At 55.0% G+C, this 27450-nt stretch overlaps 1 protein-coding gene across 1 annotated transcript in view; it reads left to right on the top strand.

The window, feature by feature from the left end:
* HMCN2 (hemicentin 2) overlaps positions 1 to 27450 on the top strand; it is a 150749-nt gene that overhangs the window by 39951 nt on the left and 83348 nt on the right. The window contains exons 12-22 of the mRNA XM_059072027.2: positions 632 to 773; positions 1251 to 1378; positions 2100 to 2213; positions 3482 to 3631; positions 10517 to 10705; positions 11760 to 11855; positions 12161 to 12288; positions 13926 to 14070; positions 17651 to 17763; positions 17888 to 18047; positions 19082 to 19247. Coding sequence (XP_058928010.1) covers positions 632 to 773; positions 1251 to 1378; positions 2100 to 2213; positions 3482 to 3631; positions 10517 to 10705; positions 11760 to 11855; positions 12161 to 12288; positions 13926 to 14070; positions 17651 to 17763; positions 17888 to 18047; positions 19082 to 19247 — 1531 coding nt within the window. The remainder of the gene's footprint in view (positions 1 to 631; positions 774 to 1250; positions 1379 to 2099; positions 2214 to 3481; positions 3632 to 10516; positions 10706 to 11759; positions 11856 to 12160; positions 12289 to 13925; positions 14071 to 17650; positions 17764 to 17887; positions 18048 to 19081; positions 19248 to 27450) is intronic.

The raw sequence follows: 27450 nt of genomic DNA, 5'->3' as shown, positions 1-27450 counted from the left end.
TTAGGTACTAACCTAGGATTTAGGTCCACCCAGGATTTAGACAGCTCCTCCTCCCTGGGGTGCTATCTCCCCATGTGTAAAAGTGAGTGTGTTGGAACAAGTTTTCTCCCTTATGCTAGTGACGGTTGATTGACTGCCTAGAGTGTGTTGAGAAGGATTCTGAGGCCATATCTAGGCCACTGGTACGGGAGGGGCGTGTTTGCCATGTCTAGATGAGATGGCCCATGATGTCTGTTTGAGCCTGACAAGTCTGCTGCTCCGTGAGCTTTCCGAGGGCAGGGATAGAACCTACGTTTGCAGCCAATACTTGGGCAGACCTTGAGGTCCACTTAGGTCTCCAGCCCTGGCATCTCGACAGTTCCCTAAGCCTCTTCAAGGTGCTCAGCTCAGGGCAGAAATCCAGGGAGCTCAAGGCTCCCACTGGGGGGTATTGGGAATTCAGGTCCCCGTGTGGCCGGGGGATATGCCTGGGAGGCTGCCTGGCAACACTCCCCAGTTCCCCAGCAAGCCTCTCCCAAGGATGCAGGCCCCTTGGGACCTTTGCTTTCCTTTGGCTACACCATCTGTGGCTGCCGGGAGGGGCCGGGGGTCTGACAAGCTCCTCCCCACCTGTCCACTCTCTGAACTACAGAGGCCCCACAGGTCAGCATCCACACCAGGTCACAGCATTTTTCCCAGGGCATGGAGATGAGGGTCAGCTGCTCAGCCTCTGGATACCCTGCACCCCACATTTCCTGGAGCCGTGAGGGTCATGCCCTGCAAGAGGACAGCAGGTGAGGGCTCAGGGCTTGGAGGTCTGGGACTGGGAACAGGTGGACTCCCAGGGGACCGCTCTGAGCCTCAGTCTTCTTAACTATTAATATAAATGGGGGAGTAGCATTTGCCCTGCCTTCTTCCTGGGATGATTTGAGGCTGAGGAGAGAGATCACTCGGGAAACATAACAGTGTGGGCTCAGGGGTCAGGAGCTACAGCTGCAGAATCCAACAGACCTGTACTTGAATTCTGCCTCTGCCATTCAGGCTGTGTGACCTTGGGCAACTCACCATACCTTTCTGAGCCCCATGAATGAAAAAAGAACATACGTAAAGTGCTGAACACACAGCCTGGCACAGAGCAAGGGGTCAGTGTAGAATGGTGTCACCAGTGATGTCGTTAGTTAATTTGTTATTAATAATGACTGGGGCAACGGCACGTGACCCGACCTAACCAGCCCCTTTGCTGTGGAACACGTTTCATGGCACGACTCCAGAGTCCGCGTGGATGCCCAGGGAACCCTGATCATTCAGGGAGTGGCCCCAGAGGATGCTGGGAATTACAGCTGCCAGGCTGCTAATGACGTTGGCACAGACGAGAAGACGGTCACCCTCTACTACGCAGGTACTCGGGTCAAGGGTATCTGCAGGAGAAGGATCTCCAGCCCATCCTCCCTCCCTCCCTCCCATCCCCAGATACTTACTGAGCAACTACTTTGTGGCAGGCACTGGGGCTACAGCAGTGAACACAGGGTCCCCCATCCAGGTGGAGCTTATATTCTAATGGGGAGGCACAAAGCAAACAGGCAAACAGATAAATACGGTACTTTCAGATGGTGAAGGTACTAGAACGAGTGCAGAGCAGGGTGGTGTGATGGAGTGACGTGCCCCTGGGCAGAGAGGGAAACGGCTGGTACACACAGGACCAGACCCTTTTGCTGCAGATGGGAATGGGACCAGCGCTCCAAGCAGAGGGATCGGGTGGGGCAAAAGCCTGGAGGTGGGGATGAGTCAGGGCCGCCCAAGGGGCTGCAAGGAGGCTGGCTGGAGTGAGGGGGCGGGGGAGGGCCAGGCAGCCCCTGTAGGGCCTTCTAGAACCTTGGAGGATTTCGGCTTTTATCTCGAGATCAGTGAGGAACAAAAGGGGGTTTGGTCCCCGGGAGTAATTGGCTTTTTAGAAACCAGCCGAGGCTACATCTTTCTGGGGTGACTGTCCCGGTCGGTGGGGGACGGGGAGGAGGGAAGTGCTCAGACCCACCTTGTCCCTGCCGCCCCTCCCCCAGCTGCATTCTCTCTCTAGGGAGTCTGTGGGTTGGTCCCCGATTCCCCATCTGCTCCCCACACAGACCCACCGTCCGTCTCGGCCATGAATGCCGTGGTGCTGGCCGCCGTCGGGGAGGAGGCCGTGCTGGCGTGTGAGGCGTCCGGGTTGCCTCTGCCCCGGGTCATCTGGTATCGAGGTACACTGGGTGGGGGGAGGGGCCCGTGGACGAAAGAAAAAAAAAAGAATGAAAAAAAAAGCAAAAAAAATCAGGAGCATAGCAGCTGCTGTTTAGAAATTTCCCCCTACTTCTAATTTGCTAAATGGAGAAAAAAATCTTTTATTTCTGACATTTTCAGAGACATTTGCTCTAGTATGGTGTATTTAAGTAGTAAAAATGTAAAAGAAGAAAATTGTTTTCTTAATTTGGAAAAAAGGAATGAAGTTTTGACACAACATAGATGAACCTTGAAAACATTATGCTCAGTGAAATAAACCAGACACAGAAGGACAAGTATTAACCGATTCCAGTTATTTGAGTGGAATCTCATATATGAGATGCCTAGAAAATGCAAATTTATAGAGACCCAAAGGAGAATGGTGGTTGCCAGGGGCTGGGGGACGGGGATATGGGGAGTTAGTGTTTAATAAGTAGGGTTCCAGTTTAAGAAGATGAAAAAGTTTTGTGGAAGGGTGGTGGGAATGGCTGCCTGACAGTGTGAATGTACTTAATGCCACTGAATTGGACACGCAAAATGCTTCAAATGGTGAAATTTTGTGTTATGTATATGTATGTACCACAATTTTAAGTGTAAAATATTAAGTTGTAAAAAGAGTTCAGAACCGGGGTGGCCCCTCAGGCCTCAGGAAGGGGAGGCCTGGAGTTGGGGTGGGGGAACAGTGCACAGGGGAAATGAGAATAAGGCCTCAGCGAGGCAGAGCTGGGCGGACAGGGGTCATCTCCGTGACCCTGGGCTCCTCCCAGAGCTGATCCAAGCCTCATTGGGCACCTGAGCAGAGGGCGGGGATCCAGGAGGGAGGCCCAGGCAAGGAGTTCTTGGGTGATGAGCCTGTCGCCTGCATGGGACAGGCTGAGACTCACTCGTGGTCAACAAAGGGGCTCGGGGAACTGGACCCAAGGGTGCTGACTTTAAAATTGTGATAAAATTCGCCTAACATAACATGGACCATCTTAACCATTTTTAGGTATGCAGTTCAGTAGCATTAAGTATATTTACATTGTTGTACAAGCATCACCACCATCCATCTCCAGAACCCTTTACATTTAGCAAAACTAAAAATCTGTACTCATTAAACAATAGGGGTCCTGATTCTGGGGGGAAATCCTTCCCTCACCCACACCCCTCCAAGGTCCCTGCTTTGTGGAGTTGCAGGAACCCAGGGTCAGGAAGGCAGCCTGATCCCCTGGCCTCCTGCCTGCCTGATGTTTTCTCATCTTTGGTCCAGAGGGTGTTGAAATGATTCTGGCCTCTGAGGGCCCCAGCTCTGGGATGCTGCGAATCCCGGTGGCTCGGGAGAGGGATGCTGGCGTCTATACCTGCCGAGCTGTCAATGAGTTGGGCGATGCCTCTGCAGAAATCCGGCTGGAGGTTGGATGTGAGTGTACACCTTGTCCCCACTTGCCCTGCCCCTCCTGCCTCCCCGCTTCCCCATTCCCCCACCACCTGCCCTATTTCTGAGCAGGGAGGAGAGGATGGTACCATGTAGCTTGCCAGTGGGGAATATGCATCATTTGGATCCAGAGCACGTGGGACGGGGATTTTAGAGGGAGATGGTGTATGTGTTACCTCTTGCTGTGTAACAAATTGCCTTAAAACTATGTGGCTTAAAACGATAAGCATCTACTGTCTCATGGTTCTGTGATTCTGGGAGTGGCTTTGCTGGGTGGTTCTAGCTCCAGGTCTCTCATGGGATGGCAGTTAATACCTTGGCCGGGGATGTGGTCATCTGAAGGCTTGACCGGGGCTGGAGAATCCACCCTAAGTTCACTCATGTGGCTGTTGGCAGGAGGCCTCTTTTCCTTACCCAGATAGGCTTCTCCAGAAGGCTTCTTGTGACACGGGTTTTCCCAGAGAAAGTGAGTCAAGAGGGCTAGAGTTAGAGATAACATCCAAGATGGAGGCTGCAGTCTTTGTAACCAGTCGCAGTCTTGGAAGTGACATACCATCACTTCTACTATATTCTGTTGGTCACACAGACCAACACTGGTATGTGGTGAGTGGGAGGGGCCGCTCAAGCGTGAGAATCCCAAGAGGCAGGGGTCACTGCCCATCACAGAGGTAGTTTGGTTCCAGCCTGGGTGTCGTCACCCCTGAGCCCTGAGTTCCAGTCTTGTCTTCATCACTTACCATCTATGTGCTCTGGTCAAATCATTGACCCTCAGTTTCCCCATCTGTAAAATGGAGCTGACCACACTACTTCCCTTGTTGGGTGGCTGTGAGGCTTCAGTGAAATCAGGCACACAACGCTTAGCACAGGGTTTGGCCCATCGTGAGTGCTTAATAAAGGGAGAAGCTATTATCCTCTTTCTACAGATGGGAAGTTTGAATTCTTCTGTGGCTGGTACACGGCCTTGGCTGTGATCGTCATGTCTAAGTTCCAGGCCTGGATCCTGGGCACTGAGAATTGCTCGGAAGTTGTGGGCACAGCTCCTTGGCGTGCAGAGCCGGAGCGGATTGCGTTCTGAGGGTTGACTGCGGCCATGACGGGAGAGACAGGTGCTGGGAGTTCTAGGGAAGTGCAGAGAATAGAAAATGGGCTTGACTGGGCCAGGTAGGATGGCCAAGGGGCTCCCCAGGGAGGCTTAATCAGGAGGGTCTGGCCCTGGGGGAGATGGTGCCAACTCAGGCTTGGGGATCCTCCCCATCTGTTCCATCATCTATTCCTCCAACATGTGGTCACCTGGTAGCCAGGCCCTGTGCCCCAGACCCTGTGCTGGGGCTACAATGGCATCTGTCTTTGTGTTGTTCTTGGTGTCCAGAAGAGAGATGGTAAACAGACCATTAGAATACTCAGTGTGCTGAGATTTTGGAAGTGGCATCCTTGGGTCCTGTGCCCAGAGAAGGGGGCTAAGCCAACACTGGAAGCCGGGAAGGCTTCTTGGAGGAGGTGATGTCTAAGCTGAACCCAGAAACAGTCAGGTGACGAGCTGGGGGACAGTGTTCCAGGCAGAGGGAACAGCATGTGCTGATCTCCCCATGGCAAGAGAAGCAAGGCAGTGAGGGAGGCATAGAGAGGGTGGGGAGGGGAGGCCGGGGCAGCTGCCCAGCTGTGGGTCACTCGCTAGGGAGCCTGGTGGAGTTTGGGCTTTGTTCTGTGGAGGCGGTGAGAGGTTTCTCAGGAGGAGATTGATGTGCTCAGACTTTTCCTATGGAGAGTGCACTGTGTGGCTGAGCTCCTGGGTGGGGTGGGGTGGGTATGGAAAGCCATAGGCCTAGAGCCTGATAATGAAAATATAATAAGGCTTCCATGAAATCTGCCACATGCCAGGGCCAGCTCTAAGCACATTTCATGTACTAACATATAATCCTCACAACAACCTTTTGAGATGGGTTCTACATTATCCCTTTTATAGGTGGAGAAAAACGAGGCACAGAGAGGTTAAGTGCCTTGCCCAAAGTCACACAGCTGGTGAGTGGCACCAGGGTCCAGGCCTTTAGCCCCTGGACTTGATCCTGATGCTTCCAGCAAGGAGGGCTTGGATGTTGCTTCCCCACTGTGAGCCTCGGGGCTCCTCACCTGCAAGATATTTCTGGATGTTGTGTGAGTGAGAGATGAGAAAGGCCTCGGACACAATGGGCTCTGACAAATGTCACTGTCATTGTGATTAGTCTGTAGGTTCTGGGTGAGCAGAGAGGGTGCTCCAGGGAGGGCTGCCCCTGGCATTGTTACAAGCAGTCATCCTTTGCTCTGTGTCTAATTTCTTCGAAGCAAAACCTTATTTCTTTGGGGCCCAGGCTGACATGCCTGTTCCTTCACCTGTTAGCCATTGGTCTTGGGGCCATTTCCACAGGTAAGAGGTGGGGGGGATAGCTCGCATCCCAGAGGCAGGCTTCTGGGGCACGGGGCCACTGGTGGCCTCTGGCCTTGAGGTCAGGGACGGCATGGACAGTGGCCCAACACCTATGTGTCTGGGGCGAGCTGACCTGGCAGCAGTGGTGGGAAATTCAATTTCCTGCCCATCTGGGTGGCAGCTGTGGTGCAGCCTTCCTGGCCAGGCTGGCAGAGCCTGCCAGGGCTGAGAATGGGTGGGCACTGTGCCCACTTCCTGCTGTTCAGCTGGGAACTGGCTTCCTGGTGGTTTTGGGGGCACAGGGAGGACGGCAGCCTCCTCTGCCAGCAGGTGCCTGTATTTGTGAACCAAGCCTGCGAGGTGATTTTGCATCCCCTCTGGACCTGGCATTTGGCTGATAAGAGTCCTGGATCAATGTCCTGGTCCTGCTGCTTGTTTGGCCAAGTTATTTATCTCGCTGAGCCTCACTTTCATCATCTGTAAAATGGGGATACTGATAGAGGCTGTTCACAAGGTCCTTGAGAGATTTAATGAGATAATGTGCTTCTCTCAGGGCTTGCATAGAATACATAATCAGTACACGGCCTGTGGGCTGGACGTGGCGAAGCAGAGTGAGGCGGAGTGATGATCACATGGCAGGTGGCTGGGATCCACCGTCGTCGGCACCCGCTCCTGGAGCTCAGTGCTCTTTCTATTCCTTTTTTTTTTTTTTTTTTTTTTTTTTTTGCCACGTCACTCGGCGTTCGGGATCTTAGTTCCCTGACCAGGGATCGAACCCATGCCCCCTTCAGTGGAAGTACAGACTGAGTCTTAACCACTGGACTGCCAGGGAAGTCCCACTCTTTCTATTACTTTAAAACTGCCCTGAGCTAAGTTCCCTTTGCCCAGCTGGATTTCTCTCGAAATGGATGTTCACTCAGGCCTCTTTCTGTCGTCTCGTTTTAGTCTCTGCTTCTTATTCCCAACTCAAAAGCCCCTGACTGCTGGGTGAGTGAGCAGGGGAGCAGAGGGTGTGCTTTTGTGGGAGCAAAGACCCTCCGGGCAGCCTGGGGAGCAGGAGAGAAGCAGAGCTGGGCTCTGTCGCCAGTGTGGTTAGTATCTGGGTGGCTTCTCTATCAGGCACAACAGGCAAGGGCCCAGAGCCCGTGATACTTTTAGGGCTGCTGGACAGGGCTCTGATTTTATTGCCATCAGAAGAAAAAAGTGAAGAATGATAAATAGATTAAAAACGAATCCGGATTGTGTTTGTCTTTATAAACAGTCATAAAATAGCATTTAAAATATTTGTTTAGGGAGGCAAGTCATCCTACAGCCCTGGCCAATGGGGCTGTGGCTCCAGGCCCCACCCAACGATCTTTCTATGGGGAAAGGAGTCTCCCCGGGGAGGCATCATGCACAGATACCCTGGAATTCCCTCTAAATGCAGGGCAGGGCCTGAGGCCAGCCTCTCCCGTGGCCACCCTGCCTGTCTACACAGTCTTTGGGCCTGAGGCCCCCTCCCTCTTCTGACCGAACTGAGTCAGGACTGATTGGAGCTCTCCTTCCTGAGCTGACGCATCCCCACCAGCTCTGCCCCAGGGCTCCGAGCCACAGGAACTGGGGGGATGGTGGAGGAGGCCGGGGGGCTACAGGGTCTCCAGACAGTGATAGAGTCCTGGAACTTTAAGGTACTGGAATCAGGGTAAAAGGAGTTACCTCTTTCTGGATGGGGAACTGTGGCTCAGAGTGGTGAAGGGGTTCATCCACGGGTGTCCAGTGGGGCAGGGGCAGCAGGGGGGCCCTGCCCAGGCTTCAGGCCTTCAGGCTGGTGTCCCTTGCCCTGGGGCCCAAGTAAGAGGAAGGGCCGGCATCACCTCTGTCAATTTCACTTCGCTGGGAAATCCCTGGGGGTGGAGGGAGCGGCCCAGCAGTGCTGTTAAAGGAAGTCTCAGCCTTGGCCACACCCTCCTGCCCTGCCCCCTACCAGCCTGGTGGCTGGCATCCTTGGTGGGGCCGTTCTGTCTTCTGTGGTGTTCCCGGTTTCCCCCGCACAGAGCTGCGTCCCCGCAAAAACGCTGGCTGCAGCTGTCAGGTGATGAGACCTGGGCCTCTCCAGGGAGCGCGGCAGCTGCTGTGATGTCTAGCTGTCTCTGGGCCCTCGCAGCTCCTGACCCGGAAACCTGCCCAAGGTCAAGGCAGAAAGGGCTGTCCATGGGGAAAGCCGGCGGCGGTGGAACCAGCTCACGATCCCTCCCTGCCGAAGGTCACCGGAGAGTCTGTGAGGAGGGGTCTTCGAGCCTGAAAGCAGAGGCGGCTGAGCCTCGCGATGGGACCCTGGAAAGGGCATGGGTCTGGGAACCCGTCCGCACACCCGACATACTGCAGGATCCGGGTGGGCCCCGCCCCACCCCCGCCCCACCCCCGCCCCCGCCCCCGCCCCTCCCTCAGGCTTCAGTCTCCCGTCTGCACCACGAGGAGACCAGAAGACCTTCAGCTCTGGTGTACAGGGTTCTGAGGTCTCGCCTTATCTGGGGGACTTCAATGAGGAGCAGGGGGATGGCTGCACAGGAGACGGAGTCACAGTTTTCTGGGCAGGATGTGAGTTGGGATTCACCTCTGAAAGAAGACGGAAGAGATGCCAGGTTACCCCTGAGTACTAGGGGGTACGGGGGTGCGGTGGCTGAGAGCCGGGGTCTTAGCGGCAGCCAGACCTGGGCTCTGATCCCAGCTCTGCCACTGACTTTGAGCTGCAGCTGGGGCAGGTTTCTTAATCTCTCGGATCCTCAGTTTCCCCATCTGTAAAATGGGGTTGTGATAATACCCACTTCCTGAGTTTATTGAGGCCATGAATGAACTCTAAAAGCACCATCACCATGCCTGTCACTTAGTAGGTTTTCCAAATGCTACCCTTTGTACATGTTACTTGCTTACTATTATAAGTCAGTTGTCCTCTCTCGGGGAGGAATTCAGGACGAGGCCTGCCTGGAGGAGGGAGGTTTGAGCTGGGCCCTGCCGTGGGCTGGGCAGAGCTGGGGAGGCAGGCTCTGGGGGTACCTGGCCCTGGAGCTGAGCCACGGCTCTGCTAAGGATGGGAAGAGGGCAATAGCAAAGCTCTGCCCCCGGGGCCAAGGCTCTGCAGGACCAGTGACGTCATCTGAGGCACCTGGATGGAAGAATTTCTTGGATTCTGAGCCGAGGCAGCTGCCAGGCCCCAAATGAGGAAGAAAAGCAACTTGCGGGTGGTGTCTGAGGTTGGGTCCAAGACTGTCTTCCTTCTTGCAGTGATTTTCCAAGTTGTGCTTCTATCTCCCTGGAACTTCCCTACTCCCTGAGGCCAAGAGGGAAATTTGATGTCATGATTTGGATGGATGGGGGAGATTTCTGGAGAGAGAGAGCAAGAACAAAAGAGGTGGAGGTTTTTCCACAGTGCTGGACGCAGTGGGTTCAAAAGAGGCCGGGGACCTTCCTGGTTGTGGGTCTGGGGACAGGGACCTGAGGACAGTGCCCAGAAGCTGCAGGGAACAGGGCCTGGACCTTTCTGGCGTTGGACCTGCTTCTGGCCAGCAGAAAGGTGGAAAGGGTCATGAGCTTCTGTTTGGGGAAATAACTTATTTCCATGCCCACCCCACCCCCCAATCATAAAAGTAAGACAACGCTTAGAAAAAAAGTTTGGAAGAAACACTACAAACCATTAACGGTGGTTACCTTGTGGAAGGGCATGGGATTTAGAGTGTGTGGAGTTAAGGAAATAAATCCTCGTGTGTTGCTTGGATGTTTTATAACTCGGGTGAACAGGGCTGCCCTTGTTTGCATCTGTTATCCTGGTGTAATTATTAATATGGCTCTTTTCACTCTTAAGTGTCCCATTTGGACCATAAAGTATAAGGTCAAGTTATTTATAGGCTTGTTTTGATTTTGTAGTAGAGATTTATGTGCTCATTACAAAACGTTCAACAGCAGAGAAGGATGAAACAAGGTAAAGATGAGCTAGAATCTCCCCACGAAGTTGGCTCTTTGGGAAATGGTTGCGGGAGTCTAGGAGACCCGTGAAAGGAAGCTCCCGCGGCCCAGGAAGAGGGCAAGGGGGGGGGGGCGACGCTCAGAGCCGGTGGGGCTCCTGTGGCCGAGGGTGCCTCGCAGCCCCTCTGAGGCGGGCTTTCCAGGAGGTGTAACCAGCAGAAGCAGAAGTGTTGCTCCCCTGTGTGGCTGGCCAAAGCGGGGTGGGTCCCTGAGGCCCCATGTAGGGCATGAGGACTTCATCCTGCCAAAGGGCACTTGCTCTACCTCATCATCCTCAGGAGCTCTTCAGGGTGGACCCTGCCAAACTCAAGTTGGCCCCGGGAGCCCTGGATATGAGTCAGGTTCACGAGGGCGCGGCTGGAAGAGGGAAAACCCCCCAGCGACCGGAGGGGAGGCAGGCCTCCGAACAGTGCCCTGGGGGCTGGGCGGGTCCAGCCGCTGGGTGAGGCTGACCGCTCACCTCCCTGCAGATGCGCCCCAGCTGACACAGCTGCCCCAGGATGTCACCGTGGAACTGGGGAGGAGCGCCCTCCTGGCGTGCCGGGCCACGGGCCGCCCATCCCCTATGGTCACCTGGCGCCGTGGAGATGGCCAGCCGCTGGGGCCCGGGCCGGGCAGCAGGGCTGGGCGGCCCAATTCAGGAGTGCTGTTCTTTGAAAGTAAGAGATTGGGGCTGAGGGTGGGTGGGCAGGGGAGACAGAATGGCTTCCGACACCCTCAGCCCCCAGACTGGGTGGCTGGGAGCAGGGCCCTGACCCCCAGTGCTGACCATAGGTCAGGCTGTTGCAGGGTCATATTTCAGTTGGGTGACTCTGGTCACGTCATCCCGCTGCTCTGAACTGGCCACAATAGTGATAATGACAATACCTACCACCTGGGTTTAATAACAGGCCACCTTAAGGAGCTATCATGTGAATAATACACGTAAATCCCTTAGCACAGTTCCTGATATATATTAAGTGTTATATGTGGTAACCATCATCATCATCATCCTCACCATCACCATCACCATCACCACCATCACCACCATCCTCACCATCACCATCACCATCATCACCATCATCCTCGTCATCACCATCATCCTCATCATCACCATCATCCTCACCATCACCATCATCATCATCACCACCATCATCACCATCATCACCATCACCATCATCCTCATCATCACCATCATCCTCACCATCACCATCACCATCACCATCACCATCATCATCACCATCATCATCATCATCATCATCATCACCATCACCACCATCCTCATCATCATCACCATCACCTCTATTACCATCACCACCATCACCATCACCACCACCATCACCATCCTCACCATCATCACCATCATCACCATCCTTACTATCCTCACCATCACCACCATCATCATCGTCACTACTACTGCTTCTATTTATGTGCCAGGCCAGATGCTGAGCACTGTATTTGCATTATCTATTGACCCCTCCCAACCACACTACAGGGTGCAGTTATTGATAAATTATCCCCATGCTACACATGAACAAGCTGAGGCCTTCTCGCCCTTCCAAGATCTGGCTGTATCCCCCATCCCTCTCCTAGCTGCCATCCCAGCCCTCCTACCTAACCTCCGCGGGGCCAGACTATGACAAGGGCACGTGTGCACCTGCGGAGCTGGAGCCTGTCGGGGCTGGAGCAGTGATGTGCTCTGACAGTCAGGCCTGCCTCTCTCCTGCCCCCCAGGTGTGATTCCTGAAGACCAGGCCCCGTATATCTGTGAAGCTCAAAATGTCTTCGGGAAGGTCCAGGCAGAGGCCCACCTCCTCGTGACTGGACATGGTTCGCTGGTGGATCTGGAGAGGAGGGTTTGGGGGGGACACCAGGCACCCCCAGAGACACCCCCCCATGACTGCCCACCCTTTGGGATAGGTGTGTCCACAGCCAGGTTCTCCAGGAGGAGCATCTGGACCCCTACTTCCTGGGCAGTGTGCCCCAAGAAGTGCGCCCTTTGACCCTTTAGGGTCCCCAATCCTGATGCTTCCACTGGTTCCCTGGGGAGGAGACAGTGGGGAGTGGGGGCCTCTGTCCCCCGGGTGCCCACCCACAGGACTCTCGTGTACCCACACTGTCTCCTCTCCCTGTAGCACCTCCGCAGATCGCCAGCAGCGCCTCCACCGTCCGGGTGCTGGAGAGGCAGCCCGTGTCCCTGCCCTGCATCATCCTGGCTGGGAGGCCCCGCCCCGAGAGGCGCTGGCTCAAGGCGGGCCAGCCCGTGAGTGCAGGGCCCCTCTGGGTGCAGGGGAGGAGGGCGCCGTCACGTTCACATCTCGGTCTCTGCTTTGCGGTTCCCCTGTTTTGGAATGTCCTCTTCCTTCCTGCTTCTTTCCAGAACCTTCTCTGATAACGTACTGATAGCATCCTTCACCCTCTAGAGTCCTTGGCCGGAGGAGCTTGTGCATCATTAGTGCTGTGGGCGGGGGCACAGACACAGTGCATTCGTCACCCCCATTCGGATGATTCCAGGGCAGAGACGTGGCCCGAGCGGCTGAGCCTCTGCCCCGGCTGCCAGGCACGCTGCTGGGTGCACAGGGGCTGCTTCGCGCTTTCCCATCCATTTGTTTTTCTTTATTTCCCTCTATTTCCTTTCTGCCGTTCACTCCTTCTTTGCCTCTCCCTTTTCCTCCATCCTTCTGGCCTATCCTCAGACATCCTGTGGTCCTCGTGCCCTGGAGGCTATAAAAGAGGTGCCCTCGCCCCAGCAGACAGCAGACGCTGGACACCCAGAGAGGCAGTGACTGTGTGACCAGATGGCTGACCTGGTCCCGGGCCCGTTGTCTCAGTCCCCGATGCAGTGCAGACGGGGTCCAGCTCCCGGAGCAGGGGGGCTTTCCCGAGGCTGCTCCAGTGGGCGACTCCTTCCGCGGCCTGCGTCATTAGATGTGACCCCGAGGAGGACCCTGCCTGGGCGCGTAGGCTGGGGCAGTGAGGAGCCTTCCTCAGGAGACTCCGATGGGCATGTGGGGAGGGGTGGCCCTGGGCCTTGTCCACACCAGGACAGGAAGTGGCTGGAGACGCAGAGCTTGTTTAGTTCAGTGGGGACACCGGGTGGACCTGCGCCTGCCCAGCTGCCCGGCGCAAGGAGCAGAGCCCCCCTCTAGCTCACTCAGCCTGAAAGGCCTGGTACCGAGACAGCCCAGGGGCCTCTCCCGGAACCGGAGTGCAGAATGCGTAATCGGGTTCGCGGACAGGGGTTAGGGAGGCTTAAAGCGGGCTCGGGCCCGGTGGAGAGGTTTTGGGGCCCCTCACCACGGATGGACTGGCTGGACCTCTTTATAGAGGTTGCCCCAGGCCCCATTCTGGACCAGCGCCACCCGCCCCACCCCGGTCCTGATGGGGACAGACCTGGGCGGCCACCAGGAGTCGCTTTCTCTGCTTCTCCCTCTGGGACCACATCTGATGCAGCCACACGTCTGCTCCGCCCTGCATGGCTCTGTTCTCTCCCCACACGTGGGCTGTCCTTCCTCTCTGTGGCCTCAGTGTGGAAGGGTCTTGGAGCTTCAGCCCCGACTCAGCAAAGGCTCTGGCTCCCACCCTGCACTCCTGGGAGAGGCTCCCGTCAGCCCCCTTGGGTCAGGTGTCTTGCCCTGGACCAGTTGGTCCTGGGGGGGTGGGGTCAGCGGGAGGCCGGGGGTCAGGCCCACCTGGCGCTGAGGGTCTGTGGGGGGGGTGGTGGATGAATATCAGAGAAGGGGTAGGAGCATCATTCCCCCACCCTCTCCAAACCCCTGGCCTCTCTGTCCAGGCTGCTTCCTGCTGGCCTGGTGGGCAGTGAGGTTTCTGGAGTGCTCTCTCTTGGCTGGCTCTGAGTGGGGCCCTTGGCCCAAGCCGGTGCTTCCTCGCCCTCACCAGCTCCCACCGGGCAGCCAGCATTCCGTCCGAGCAGATGGCAGTCTTCACCTTGACCAGGCGCTGCTGGGGGATGCAGGGAGGTACACCTGTTCGGTCAGCAACACGGCGGGCTCTCAGCACAGGGACGTGGACCTGGTTGTCCAGGGTGAGTCCTGGGGTGGGTGGGGGACAGGATGCGGTGGGGGAAGTCACCCGGGGGGAGCTGGACCTTGAACATCTTGGTTTAGACAAGTTGCACAAATAGTACATATTCCCTGTAGGGAATTTAGAGATTGGACACCCCCCCCGCCAAAAAAAAAAAACCCCGAAACAAAGCCAAACAAACAAAAAGAAACCTCCCTTAATACCACTAGCTAAGAAGAACCAGAATAATTTTACATTTTGGTGTGTATCTTTCATACTTAACACACACACGCGTTTGCACGTGTACGTATACACACACTGTATATATGTGTATATATATATAATATATTCTTTAGATATGTTGTCTATAAATTATTTTTGCATGATATATATTCTTTATATAAATTAGGTATAAATCCTTTGTGTACACATACATAGAGATATTTAGAAACCCACTGGAACAAGGTAATATTACTGTCTTGCAACCTGAGTGTTTCTTGTGACAATATTGAATGACTCTTCTCTGTCGGTAATACTCAGAAGCAGTGGCTTAAGACTGCGTGTCCCCTGTCTGGATGAGCCAGGAGTAGCTAACCTGTCCCCTAGTGTCCTGTTTCTCACCAGCACGAACACCTGGGGATAAACACCATCATGCTCCACCTTTGCCCATGTGACCAATTCTTCCCCGAGGATAAACTGTTGTTGTGGAATTGAGTTCTGATCACAGAGATTGCACATTTTTAGGGCTTTTCATGTATTTTGCCCAGTTACTTTCCCGCCCACGGCGCTGGAGAATCCCTGTTTCCCTTCACGCACCCAACCAGGTACCACCGTTCTTTTTAACGTAAAACAAGAAGTTTAAACTAGGTCTGGTTATGTTTTGTCATTTACTGCACGCATTGATATCCTCTTTTAGTTTGTCTGTTTCACTTGTTTGATTAAAACCGCGGGGTATGAGCTGGAAGAACTTATCATTCCCCATTTTGTAGAGGAAAACTGAGCTTCAGAAGAGGCTGGGTTTAGAACCCAGCTGTCCTATCCCTTCATAATTCCCCGTTAATAAGAGTGATCAAAGGTTGGGCCTGTGTCATGTGCCAGACCTCTGAGAGGTTGTGTGCAGGTTTCACTTAATTTTCCTAACTGCTCCAAGAGGTGGGTTTAAGAGACTCCACGCTTCTTTGAAGTTAAGGAAGCTGAGGCTCCGAGAGGGAGGGAACTCACCAAGTCACAGGATCAGCAAAGGCTGCCTCTGTAGAAAGCCTCACCCCCTAACTTCCCACCCTGCCGCACAGCCTCCTCTGTGCGGTGGCCATCAAGCCCGTCTCTCTTGGCTACTTTCATTTCCATTCAACAAATGCTAATCGACTTGCTGGCTTTCGCCACCTGGGAAAATCCAGAAGGGCATTTCCCACCCTAAAGGAACTGAGTGTTACCGTCAGAGCCCTTGGCTTCTGACTTTCCCTCCCGGGTCTGGTTTTTCCATACCCGTTTCCCCCTCCCCTGCTCCTCTTGGAGACATCCCCCCCACCCGCCCTGTTTTAATGCCTGCAGATCTGGATGGTGCCCAGGATGGATTTTGCACTTGTTTTCAAGTTCACTGTGTCCTGTGAACACTATTTTCTGCCGTTTCTCATCCGTCCATCCCCAGAGAGTGAGCAGGGAATTCGGGTTAATTTAGCTTTTTAGCGGATCAAGGAATACGGGTACCAAAAGATTAAGTGGTTTATCCAAAGTCCCCACAGTTAAGAAACGGCACAGCTGCTTCCTAAACACAGGCTGCCCTATGTCTGGGGCATGAATTTACAGCAGTGGTGGCTGTCTTCTTCTGTTAAAATTGTTTTTTTCTTTTAAATCATGATAAAATAGGGACTTCCCTGGCGGTCCAGTGGTTAAGACTCTGTGCTTCCACTGCAGGGGGCACGGGTTCGATCCCCGGTCGGGGAACTAAGATCCCACATGCCATGTGGCACGGCCAAAAAAATAAAAAAATTTTAAAACTCATGATAAGATACACATAATATAAAACTTACCATTTTAACCATTTTAAAGGCTACAGTTTAGTGGCATAAATGAAGTGGCGTAAGTGGCGTTCACATTGTTGTGCCTCCAGGTTCGTTTGCCCAACGCACAGCAAGCCAGAGGGCTGAGATGCTGAGGTTTGCAGTGGAGAAAGGATGAATTCACAAGGCAGCCAAGCGAGGAGACAGGAGAACAAGCCTCAGGTCCACCTCCCCAAAGACCAGGGGCCTGGGCTATTTATTGGGATAAGGAAGCAGGGTGGTCTTAGGCGTGGGGAAAGGTGATTGCAGGTAGGGACAAGGTGAGGTAGTCAGTGTCCTGTGCAGGTGTATCTGGGTTACATGCTTCTTCATGGGATGCGTGTTCAAAAATGGAGGCGCCCAGGGCTTCCCTGGTGGCGCAGTGGTTGAGAATCCGCCTGCCAATGCAGGGGACGCGGGTTCGTGCCCCGGTCCGGGAGGATCCCACATGCCGCGGAGCGGCTGGGCCCGTGAGCCGTGGCCGCTAGGCCTGCGGGTCCGGAGCCTGTGCTCCTCAATGGGAGAGGCCACAGCGGTGAGAGGCCCGCGTATCACAAAAAAAAAAAAAACAAAAAAAAAAAACGGAGGCGCCCAGCATGATCTGACGGTGGGGTTTTTGGCTCTCTGATGTCAAAAGGTCATTCACCAGATACCCGTGCAGGCCCAGTTTTAGGGCCTGTGGTCCCAATCAGTCTTAGCTGGCTCGAGCTTGAACTAGACACCGTTGAGTCCAAGTTCCTGCAAAACAACTCAGACAAGCACGTATCCTTTAGGCTACGTGAAACTTGGAGGGTCTGCAATGTGCAACGAAACAATTAAGCGAGCTCAGTGAAGGCGGGCTCAAGCAGAGGGGTTTTTAGCAAGCTGTAAGACAAGCCAAGAATTTCTGTTAACCCCGCGGAGCACAGTTGCAGGATGGGTTTTTTTTAACCCTATGGGGCACGTTTTCACAACCATCACCACCATCCATCTCCAGAACTTTTTCACCTTCCCAAACTGAAACTCTGTACCCACCAATTCCCCATTCCCCCCTCTCCTAGCCACTGGCCACCACCATTTTGCTTCCTGTCTCTATGAATTTGCCTGGTCTAGGTATCTTGTGTAAATGGAATCATACAGTATTTGTCCTTCTGTGTCTGGCTTATTTCACTTAGGGTAATATTTTCAAGGTTCCTCCGTGTCGTAACATGTATCAGATGTTTATTCCTTTTTTTTTTTTCGGTACGCGGGCCTCTCACTGTTGTGGCCTCTCCCGTCGCGGAGCCCAGGCTCCGGACGCGCAGGCTCAGCGGCCACGGCTCACCGGCCCAGCCGCTCCGCGGCACGTGGGATCTTCCCGGACCGGGGCACGAACCCATGTCCCCTGCATCGGCAGGCGGACTCCCAACCACTGTGCCACCAGGGAAGCCCTGTTTATTCCTTTTTAAGGCTGAATAATATTCCACGTGTACACATCACATTCTGTTTATCCATCACCCTCTGTTTGGATTGTTTCCACCTTTTGGCTGTTGTGAATAATGCTGCTATGAACTCTGGTTTATGAAATTGGTTTGTTTTTAAAAGTGCCACCTAGAATCCAGCCCACTGCCACCCACCATATCACCAATGAAGGCGTTCCAGCCTCTCTCCCCTGTGTAGCCTCGGGAGTGCCCACCCCTACCATCACCTGGACCAAGGTAGGTGAAGCCTGTTACCACAAAGGTAACCAGAGAGGTAGGCCCAGTGCATCATGGGGAGAGGAATGACGCAAATTGCCGTGGGGTATGGGCTCTGCTGATGTCACCTGTGACTCTACCACAGGAAACCAATGCCCTGGCCTCCAGGGATCCCCAGTACAATGTGAGCAAGGATGGTACCCTGGTCATCGCCCAGCCATCTGCCCAGGATGCAGGGGCCTATGTCTGCACAGCCACCAACGCCGTGGGCTTCTCCAGCCAGGAGATGCAGCTTTCTGTCAACAGTGAGTGATGGCCGCCCCTGTCCTGGGAGAGGGTCTTGGCAGGCATCGAGGCAGGGGCATGGACAATCTGACCTCACCTGCATCTTTCTTGCATCTCGTCAACCCTGCCTCTAAATTCCTCACGTCTGAAGGGCATGTAGACCAAAGCTGTCCTTCAGAGCACCGTCCCCTGTAGCGTGGGCATGCTCTAAGAGCGGTTCCAACTCAGCCCTTTGTCACCGGATGGGGGGAAAGCGCCACATTAACAAGCCTTGGAAAGACACAAGGCCCTACACTGGGCCCCCTCCCATCTTGGCAGCCCCTTCGCCCACCTTTCTCCCCCGGCTCTTTGTGCCCGGACCCTTTGGCCTCCTTTCAGTTTCTTAAATGATCCATCCTGCCTCAGGGCCTTTGCATGTGCAGTTCCTTCTGTTGGAATGCCCTTCCCTTACCTGGTCCAGCCTACTTCTCCCGTCAGTCAGACCTCAGTTCTCTCTGATCTCTGAGGCCGTGTCAAACCACCTTGCTGTGAACTCTCTGGAATGTCCCTTTCTTAGTGCTCATCACAACTGTGATTAAATAATTAACTGTGTGTTGAACTGTTTGGAACCAGTGTTTCCCTGGGGCCCTTGGCACAAAGGGAAACTGAGCATCATCTGATGGTTAATCCCACTTATTCCTGAGAATAAATTGGATAATCAAGGGCGAGAAGGGAGAGAGAGGAGAGGGAGGCAGAACCTGCCAGAATGTCCCCAGGGAAGGGAAGCAGGGTGGAGAGAAGCAAGAGGAGGACGCTGGGGCCGGAGGGACCACGTCAGGGTCATCAAAGCAAGACGAGCTTCCAGCGGGAGGACGGGGTAGACAGGCAGGGTGGGGTATGACCAGGGGAAACCACTGGATCTGAGCCCACCCTGAAACCTACACTCCACCATTATAATAGCGCCCACCCACCTTCTGCATCTCTGGGGTGGCAGCACCACCTCAGCTTCCTGGGGGAGCCGTGCTGGTCCCCTCTGGGCCGCAACCCCTGACCCCCTGCATGATTCTACCGACAGCCAAGCCCAGGATCCTTGTGAATGGGTCATGTGACGCAGACAAGCCTCTGAGGGTCACAGCCAAGGCCAGTGAAGAGGTGACCCTGGACTGCAAGGCCCAGGGCTCTCCACCCCCACTGGTCACCTGGGCCAAGGACTCCCTCCCTGTACCACCGGTCACCGACAGGTAACCCCAGTTGCGGGGCCTCGGGTCTGGGGATGGACAGAGCTTGGGCTTTGAGGGAACTGACCTCCAGGTGACCAGTGCCCCGGCCAGTGTGTGGGACCCTGTGGACACGCCCAGGGGCATGCAGTCCGATTACACACGCGGCACTTTTGGCCATTGGCCTTTCGGGGAGCGTGGGTGCCCTTCACGGGGGGGTGGGCTCTGAAGTAACACACGCGCAGTGCTTCACGCACGGCCGAGGGGCGCTGCGTGCAGGATCGCCTTCGGCCTGCTCAGCAGAACAGAACGGAGCGGAACTGAGGCTCAGCGAGGTCGGGTGAGCGTCTCGCGGTCCCCCAGCTAGGAAAGAGTCATGCCACGGTTGAGACAGCCTCCTGAACGGGACACGTGCTCCGCCCTTGCCTGCCCCGCGGACCAGGTGTCTGGCAGCCGGGATTTCAGGGATCCTGAGAGTGGGAGGAAAGGGAGGAGGTGCCCGGGCATCCTTCAAAGCCTGGCTGCACCTCCCCAGGCAGGGGTGTCAGGCGGGGCGGTTCCAGACAAGAAGGCCTCAGACGCCTGGGACCCTTGACCCTCGAGGAGTGGGGCTGTGGCGAGCGGGCAGCTCTGGCCGGTGACATCAGCCCTGGCGGGGCCTATGAGAAGTCCCAGGCGGAGGAGGTCTCGGGGCCGCCTGCTGTGCCAGCTCCCACTCCTGACACCCACACGTGGGTCTCTACCTCTCAGAACATCCGTCTGGTGCGCCCTCCCGTCCTTGAAGCCTGCACACCTGCACGTGCCTGGGGTCCTGGGGCTGGGCTGGTGCTGTGCCGCCCCCATCCGCGCGCCCTTTGGTGTCTCTGCAGCCCAGGTCGTAGGTGGGGGAGGGAGTGGTCGTCTGGAGAGCCTGCATCTCTCCGCAGAAAGCCTGGTCCTGGCTCTTTGGCCGGGCAGCCGCCCAGCGGGTGCTTATTTGTTTATGGTTTGTTACTGAAATGGCACACTGCATCTCCCATTTGTTCAGCCCTCCTTGTTGTGATGCGTTAATAGATCATCCGGGAGCCATAAATCTGTGAGAGCTGCTTTTGCAATCCTTGAGTTTTGTTCTGTTCCTTCTCCCCTGGCCCCCTCCACTTCGTGCTGGCTTACGGCTTTCTCTTGAGATTTATGAGATTTCAGGAGTTCACCTACATGAGGTGGGAAAATATGCCTGGAGGGTGGGGCTGGGGTGAAGGGCTCAGACCCTGGAGTTCGTCAGACCTGAGTGCGGATCCCGGCTGGTTCTGTATTAGTCGTGTGGCCTCGGGTGGCCACTGGTTCCTCTTGGACCGTTTCTCGATCTGTAAAGTGGACGAGGTTTAAACCCTGTTCTCAGGATGCAGTGATGGATGTGCGATGCTTCGTGCATTGTCAGTGGTGGAAAATCACTCCCTTTGACAGCATTTTCCTGCTGCTGCCATAAACCAAAGTACCATTTCCAGCTTTCAAAAATTATCATCATCCTGTCATTTAATTCTCACCAACTTTTTTCTGTGGAAAAGCTTTATTGAGATATAAATCACATGCTTTCCAATTCTGTGTTTTTTAGTAAATTCTGAGTTGGGCAGCCATCCCCACAATTAACTTTAGAGCATTTCCAGCACCTTCCTCCACAAAAAAGTCCCCACGCTTATTGGCAGCCACTTCCCATCCCTGCCCGACCCCAGCCCAGCGCCCGGCAACCACTCATCTGCTTTCTGGCTTTGCATCCATCTCTTCGGGACGTCCCACGTAAATGGAATCGTGTGCTCTGTGGCTTTCTGTGTCTGGCTGCTTTCACTTAGCATCATGTTTTTGAGGTCCCTGCATGTTGTAGCAGGTGTCAGGACTTTGGTCCTCTTTATGGCTGAATAATATTCCGTCGCCTGGATAGAGCACCTTTTGTCGATTTATTCACCAGTTGATGGACACTTGGGCTTCTTTCCACTTGCTGGCGATTGTGGAGAACCTCGTAGACCTTTGATTGTATTGACACTTCATCTGCGGGCTCTGGGTCCCCGTGGTTCTTTGGGCCTCCCTGTGGCCTCTGACAGCTTCCCCATGCAGGACGAAGCTCCCTTTTCTTCCAGACACACAGTTCCCCTCAGTCCCGCAGCCATTCAGACAGAAGATGCAGATTTAGGAAAAAACCCATGGGAAACACACAGGGGGCAGTGGTGGTGCGGGGGTAGCTTTGCTGGGTGTCTGCTCCCCTTCCCCTCTGCCTCCTCCACCTCTTCCTCTTCCTTCTCTGAGGGACCCCCAAGGCTCAGCTTCAAAGCTGCCGTTCTGGAAGCTTGAGAACTTCTTCTGATGAGTCGTGGGTGTTCGTCTACCTCCAGATTCTGTTCTCCTTCTTCCTGGCTGAGGTGCCCCCTCTTCTGTGGCGGCCCCCTTCTCTGTCCGTGGGTGGGGGAAGGCCTGAACCTATTCGGGTTGCCCGGGGCCTCTCTTTCCTGAACCTGTGCCAAGCTTGGCCAAGGGCTGCGGCCAGGGTCGCCAACAGACCTCCAGTGCTGGTGCTTCTTCAAAGCTCCTTGGTAACTCTGGTGCAATCGGGGTTAGGAACCACAGTGTGGCTGAGCCTCTGAGGCCTCCTGCCTCTCTGTTTGGGGCGGGGGGTGGCCCTCTTCTCCTGCTGGCCATCCTGGAGGTGGGTGGGGTGAGCGGCCTTGGGCCCAGTGCCTTGAGGGGGAAACCGAAGCCACGGGGTGTGGGGAACTGGAATCCCGATCTTCTCACTTCCCGGGCTGGGCCCTAACGTGCACATCCACACACCCACAGACACACGTAGACGTGCACAGACACATACAGACGTGCACGGACACACATAGACATGAGTACACATGGACAGGCACACAGACAGACACAGACACACATAGACACACAGCCACGCACACTGACACAAACACAGATACAAACACACGTGGACGTGCACACAGACACACCAGAGATGCAGACGTGAGAACACGTGGACACACACATATCAGGCTTCTGGGCCAAGGTCGGGCAGGCCGCGGCTCTTTCTGGAGATTCTAGAGAATATTCTGAACTCAGGGAGCCTTGACCTCCTGAGTCAGAAAGTCCTAATGGCAAGAAAACCTAGTAGGAGCTTGAGTACCCATGAAACTCTAAACCACCCACCTGTGTCCATGACCCCTTCCAGCGTGTTCTTGTAGATGCTTCTAGAGAATTAAATTTAGTGCATCTTCCATTCTGCCCTTATCATTGAGATTTTTCCACATTTACCCATTTTCTAGATTCATCCTGGCCCACGTCACTGCTTTTCATTTGAAGGGCAAGATAACATTCCAGGGCGTTCAGCTCTCATCGTTGCTAAGCTCTTTCTCTGTTTGGGGCAGATGCTCCGTTGCCAGTTTTTGGCGGTCATAAATGGGGCTGTTGGAACATTTTTGCACAAATGCTTCTCTTTATCTCCTGGGTCATTTCCTTGGGGTATAGCCCTGAAAGCCAATGGCTGAGTCCAAGGCCGGGAATGGTATCGGGTGCCTCTTACCCTGTGGGGCTGCTGTTTGTGAAAGGACCATTTGAGTTGTGAATTCAGAAGTGAAGTCCGCAGGATTTATTGAGCGTCTCACGGGCCCAGGACTGTGCCGGAACCGTCTAGGAGAGAGAAGACATGGGCTCCGGCTGTGTGCGACGTCAGGGAGCGAAAGACCTGGGGTCCCATCTCAGCCTTGCCCCCAACTCTCTGAATGAACCTGAGCAAGACCCTTCCCCTCTCTGGGCCTCAGTCTTCCCGTCTGAGAAGTGAAAGCCTTGGACAGGCGATGGTGGCCAGAGAGTGCCTAGTGGCTCTGGTCCCGTGATTCAGCCCAGGGATGCTGGGGCGAGGTGGTGTTGCTAGGCAACAGTGTTTGTTTGTGGTTCTGATGTGTATCTGGGACAGCTGCGTGTACTCCTGGCTTCAGCACTGGCTCCCGGGGGCAGCCGGCCAGGGTCCCACACAGGGCCAAACCAGCCGCATCCGGGGGAGGGGAGGGGACAGGGAGAGGATGGAGCACCCCAAGGATGCTGCAGGGCTGTCGGCACACCCACTCCCTCTCATGGCCCCGTGGAGGGGTGGGGGGGCTGCAGCTGGGTTCTGATGATCCAGGAGAAAAGCTGCTTCCTCCTTAGAAGCGAGTGGCATGTCTTAGACCGCCCGGGGGCCCCTCGTGGGGTCTTTACCTCAGTGGATCTTCATAGCTCATCTGATTCCTGGCCTGGTGGCTGGGTGACCATGGACAGCAGGACTTCATCTCTCTGGGTCTCTGCGAAAGGGGTGATGAGAGTAGGATCTGCCTGCCTTGCAGGTTTGGCTGTATGAGAGTTTCAGTGTGCGGGGAAGTGCTTAGCTGTGCAGGGGCGCCTAGGAAGCGCTCAAGTGTAGACAGCTGTCACCTGTGAGCATCTCTGGGGGTATGTTGCACGGGCTCAGAGGATGTGTATCCTCCCCCTCGCTCCTATACGGTGCTTGGCCCTCTCGTTGGTATCAGGCCCCTCTCCCTAAACTGCTCCAGCTTGGGGTTTCCGTTTGGGGCTTCCTTATAAGGGTCTGTGCTGTGGCTCAGGGTCCGAGTGGCCGCTGGTGGTTGAAGGTGCTGTCCAGGCTGACTGGTGCTGGGGGCGGGGGGGAGGGGCATTCCCCGCTGCAGGCTCAGACCCCACCCTGGCCCAGCAGACAAGCGCCCAGCATGTATTTGCATGTGGTGGACGTCTGTCGAGCGCTGCTGTTCGACTGCGTGCTGTGGGTGAGGCTCGGCCTCTGGTGGGCTCGGTTCTGCAGGGAGTGCTCTTCATTCGTTTGACGGCCTCCGCCCAGAAGGCTCTGCTCACACAGTGAGGTTGGACGGGCCCTTTAGCAACGGGGGCGACAGGCTGAGCATGGGACACGGCAAGAGGGATGGGGCGCAGGCCAGCCACCCAGATTCTGAGCAGCCTGAGGACCGGGAGCGTTTCCTTCCCCCCAGCGGCAGCCGGCCCGCCTCAAACCCAGTGGCTCTTTGTCATAGGAGCGGATGAGCGAACGTACGAGAAATTGGCTGAACTCGGCTCCATGGAACTCAGAGCAGGGGAAGTGTAAGCTGCCTGCACTCGTCAGGGAAGGGTTCGTGGAGGAGCTAGAGGCTGTGCTGCCTTGAAGGGAGTCTGGGGGCAGGAGAGCAGCACTGAGACGGGGTGGGGTGTGGGAAACAGTGTAAGCGAAGGTGGGAAGGGGTGCGTGTGTGGACACGGGCAGCTGGGATTTGCCATCAAGTATTTATCGAGCACCTGTTGTGAGCCAGCACCTGTGCTAAGCTCTGCGGACGTGGCAGGAACCACCTGGGCGACCTGGCCGCTCCCTTCCCGGAGCCATCAGACAGCCGACAGGTGATTACAGGTGTGTCAAATGCCATAAAGCCTCCAGGAGTGTGTAAGTGAGAGCAGGGGTCCAGCCGGGGCAGCAGGGGCAGCTTCCCTGAGCCACAGAGGAGCTGGAGAGGGGGCCTCAAGCTGGGTTGCAGCGAAGGTGTGGCCTGGGATTTGCACTTTCTATCGGATGCCCTTTGGTCTCTCCAGGCGGATACGTCCCCCTTGGAGCTCATAGGAAGGGGGACAGGGCAGGGAAGGTGGATCTCCCTCCCTGTCCCCCGTCATCTGCATCACACAGCCAACAGCGAAGCCTCGAGCGAGCGCAGTGGATGTCATAAACAGGAAGTTCCCCTCCAACCTCTCCATGTTTTCATCTGGGGGCCACACGGAGCCATCTGGCTGCTCTCGCCTCAGTGGGGAGGTCGCTGCTAATTACACCACAGGCACAGCGCCCTCCCCACTTCCTCCCACCTCCCCCCTGCCCCTGACACCCCTCCCGGGGCTGCAGCCCCCAAACCCCAAGGAGCCTTGGGAATGTGGAGAGAGAGTGTCCGGGGCGTGGGGCGGGCGTGGTGCAGAAGGGCTGCCCCGGAACCCCTAGACTTCTAGGTCCCGTTTGGTCTGCCCCAGGCCCCATACCATTTTCCTATATCTGGTCCGAGTGGGGTTTGCTCTGTGCCAGGTCTGGGCTAGGTTCTGGGGATACAAAGGCAACTAAGGCGGCTGGGGGTGTGTCCTCTTAGGGCCCACAGGTGACAGGTGGTACAAGCCACTGCGGTGAGGCTTGTGATGGGGAGGGCTCTGCAGGCCTCAGCTTGACCATTTATAAGATGGAGTTTCCATTCGTTCCATCTCCTCCTTTGTGGTATAGCGAGCAGCCTTCCCTTGCTAGGAAATGACCTGGGGGTCATCATGGAGAAAGACAAGATGCCTACATTTATTGTTGAGAACTGTTCCCACTTTGGGAAGTTTCTTTCATTATTTTTTTTTTTTATCCCAGAAGCTGCTACCTCCTATATCCTTTTAAATTAATTAATTTATTTATTTATTTATTTATTTATTTGTGGTACGTGGGCCTCTCACTCTTGTGGCCTCTCCCGTTGCGGAGCACAGGCTCCGGACGCGCAGGCTCAGCGGCCATGGCTCATGGGCCCAGCCGCTCCACGGCACGTGGGATCTTCCCGGACCGGGGCACAAACCCGTGTCCCCTGCATCAGCAGGCGGACTCCCAACCACCGCGCCACCAGGGAAGCCCCCTATATCCTTTTAAAGGCTCGGTGAGGGAGGAAGCAACTTCTCTAAAGTTCTTAGAAGAACTAGAAGGCGACCTCTGAGATAAAGGAGTCCAGAGCAGCCTTTTCACATATGAAGAAATTGGGGTTCAGAGACGTTGTCTGTCCTGCCTGGGCTGGCTCAGCAGGTCTGTAGCAGAATTGGAGCTCAGATCCAGAACTCTGGTGCTCAGCCTAGACCTCTTTTTGCTGACCCATGCGTCCCTGCTTGGCTAGTCGAGGTTTGCAGCAAAGTCCCCTGAGGGAACCGTGTCCCTGCACCAAGTGTGACTCAGTGTGTATGTTTCAGCCTCAAACTGATTTGGCTTGTGTTTGGTGGATATCAACATTATTTAACTGAAAAAAAATATTGTGGATGAGAAAAGCCAAGCCAGGGGAGGGGAGCCACACAGGGGAAATGTTTACTTGTCACTGAGACAAAAAAGCATCTGTGCTGTGTTTTTTCCTTTTTTTCTTCCACTTTGGAAGATTAAGGGACCTACTTAGGGCTGCCCAGCTGATTGGGGGCTGGGGGGCGAAACACAGACATGTTGAGGGGGGCGTGGTTTTTACTAGCAGCAGGGCTGTTTATCGAGCACTTACTATGTCCCAGGGACCATGGGCTCTGTGTGCACCGTGTCACTCCATACGTGCCATCTCCTGTGATCCCAGGCGAGGACACCGAGGCTCAGGGAGACGGAGTCCTTGGCCCAAGGTCAGCCTTCAGGAGGCCGAATGGTGGTGGATGCGGGGGCCACTTGCTGTCAAAGCCCTGTTCCCATCTGCTCCGCCGGGCTGCTTCTCAGGGCAGGGGCACTTCCCTGTGTCCTGGGGCAGTGCTCCCAAGGGGTGGTCCCCCTGAGGACCTTGGTAAAACCCCGATTCCAGCCTCCCACCACAGATCAGAGTCTCTGGATGGGGCCTGGGAATCTGTATGTTTCACATATAGCTGGAAGATTCTGATAAGAAGCCCTGCTCTACAAGGGGGAACGATGGACTCTACCTGTGAGAGCTGATGGTGTGTGAGCCTGTGGTGCAAGAGTCCTGCTCCTGTGCGTGGGGACACATACATCAGTGTGCAGAGAACTCTGGTGGTGAAAGAAAGAAAGAACGAATGAAGGAAAGAAGAGAGGGAGGGAGGAGAGAAAAACCTAAATGTTTAAATGCCCACCAAAAGGAGAACAAATTGATCCAATTGTGGTACAATCACACAACAGACTACTATACGACAGTGAAAAGTGAATGAATTAGACACATACGCATGATGCCATTTATGTAAGAGTTTTAAACGATGCAAAACTGCATTGCGTATCGTTATGAATGCACTGTTGTCACCATGATAATAGCTGACCTTTGTTGAGTACGTCTGTTCCAGGCACTGTGCTGTGAATTAGGTCTTTCAGTTCTCTGGACAATCCTATGAGGGATAAGTACCACTGTTGTCTCTTTTTTTCCAAAAGGAGACAACCGAGGCACAGAGAGGTTAAGTGACTTGCCCAGCCTCACACAGCAAGCACATGGCAGAACAGGGTCCCACCTAGTGGTCCCAGCCCAGTGCCTCGGCTCTAGAGACCACTGTC

The sequence above is a fragment of the Kogia breviceps genome, chromosome 8 (genome assembly GCF_026419965.1).
Source record: "Kogia breviceps isolate mKogBre1 chromosome 8, mKogBre1 haplotype 1, whole genome shotgun sequence".
NCBI classification, from domain to species: domain Eukaryota; kingdom Metazoa; phylum Chordata; class Mammalia; order Artiodactyla; family Physeteridae; genus Kogia; species Kogia breviceps.
Note: the sequence above shows the minus strand (reverse complement) of the source record. Positions and strands in the feature narration are given on the sequence as shown.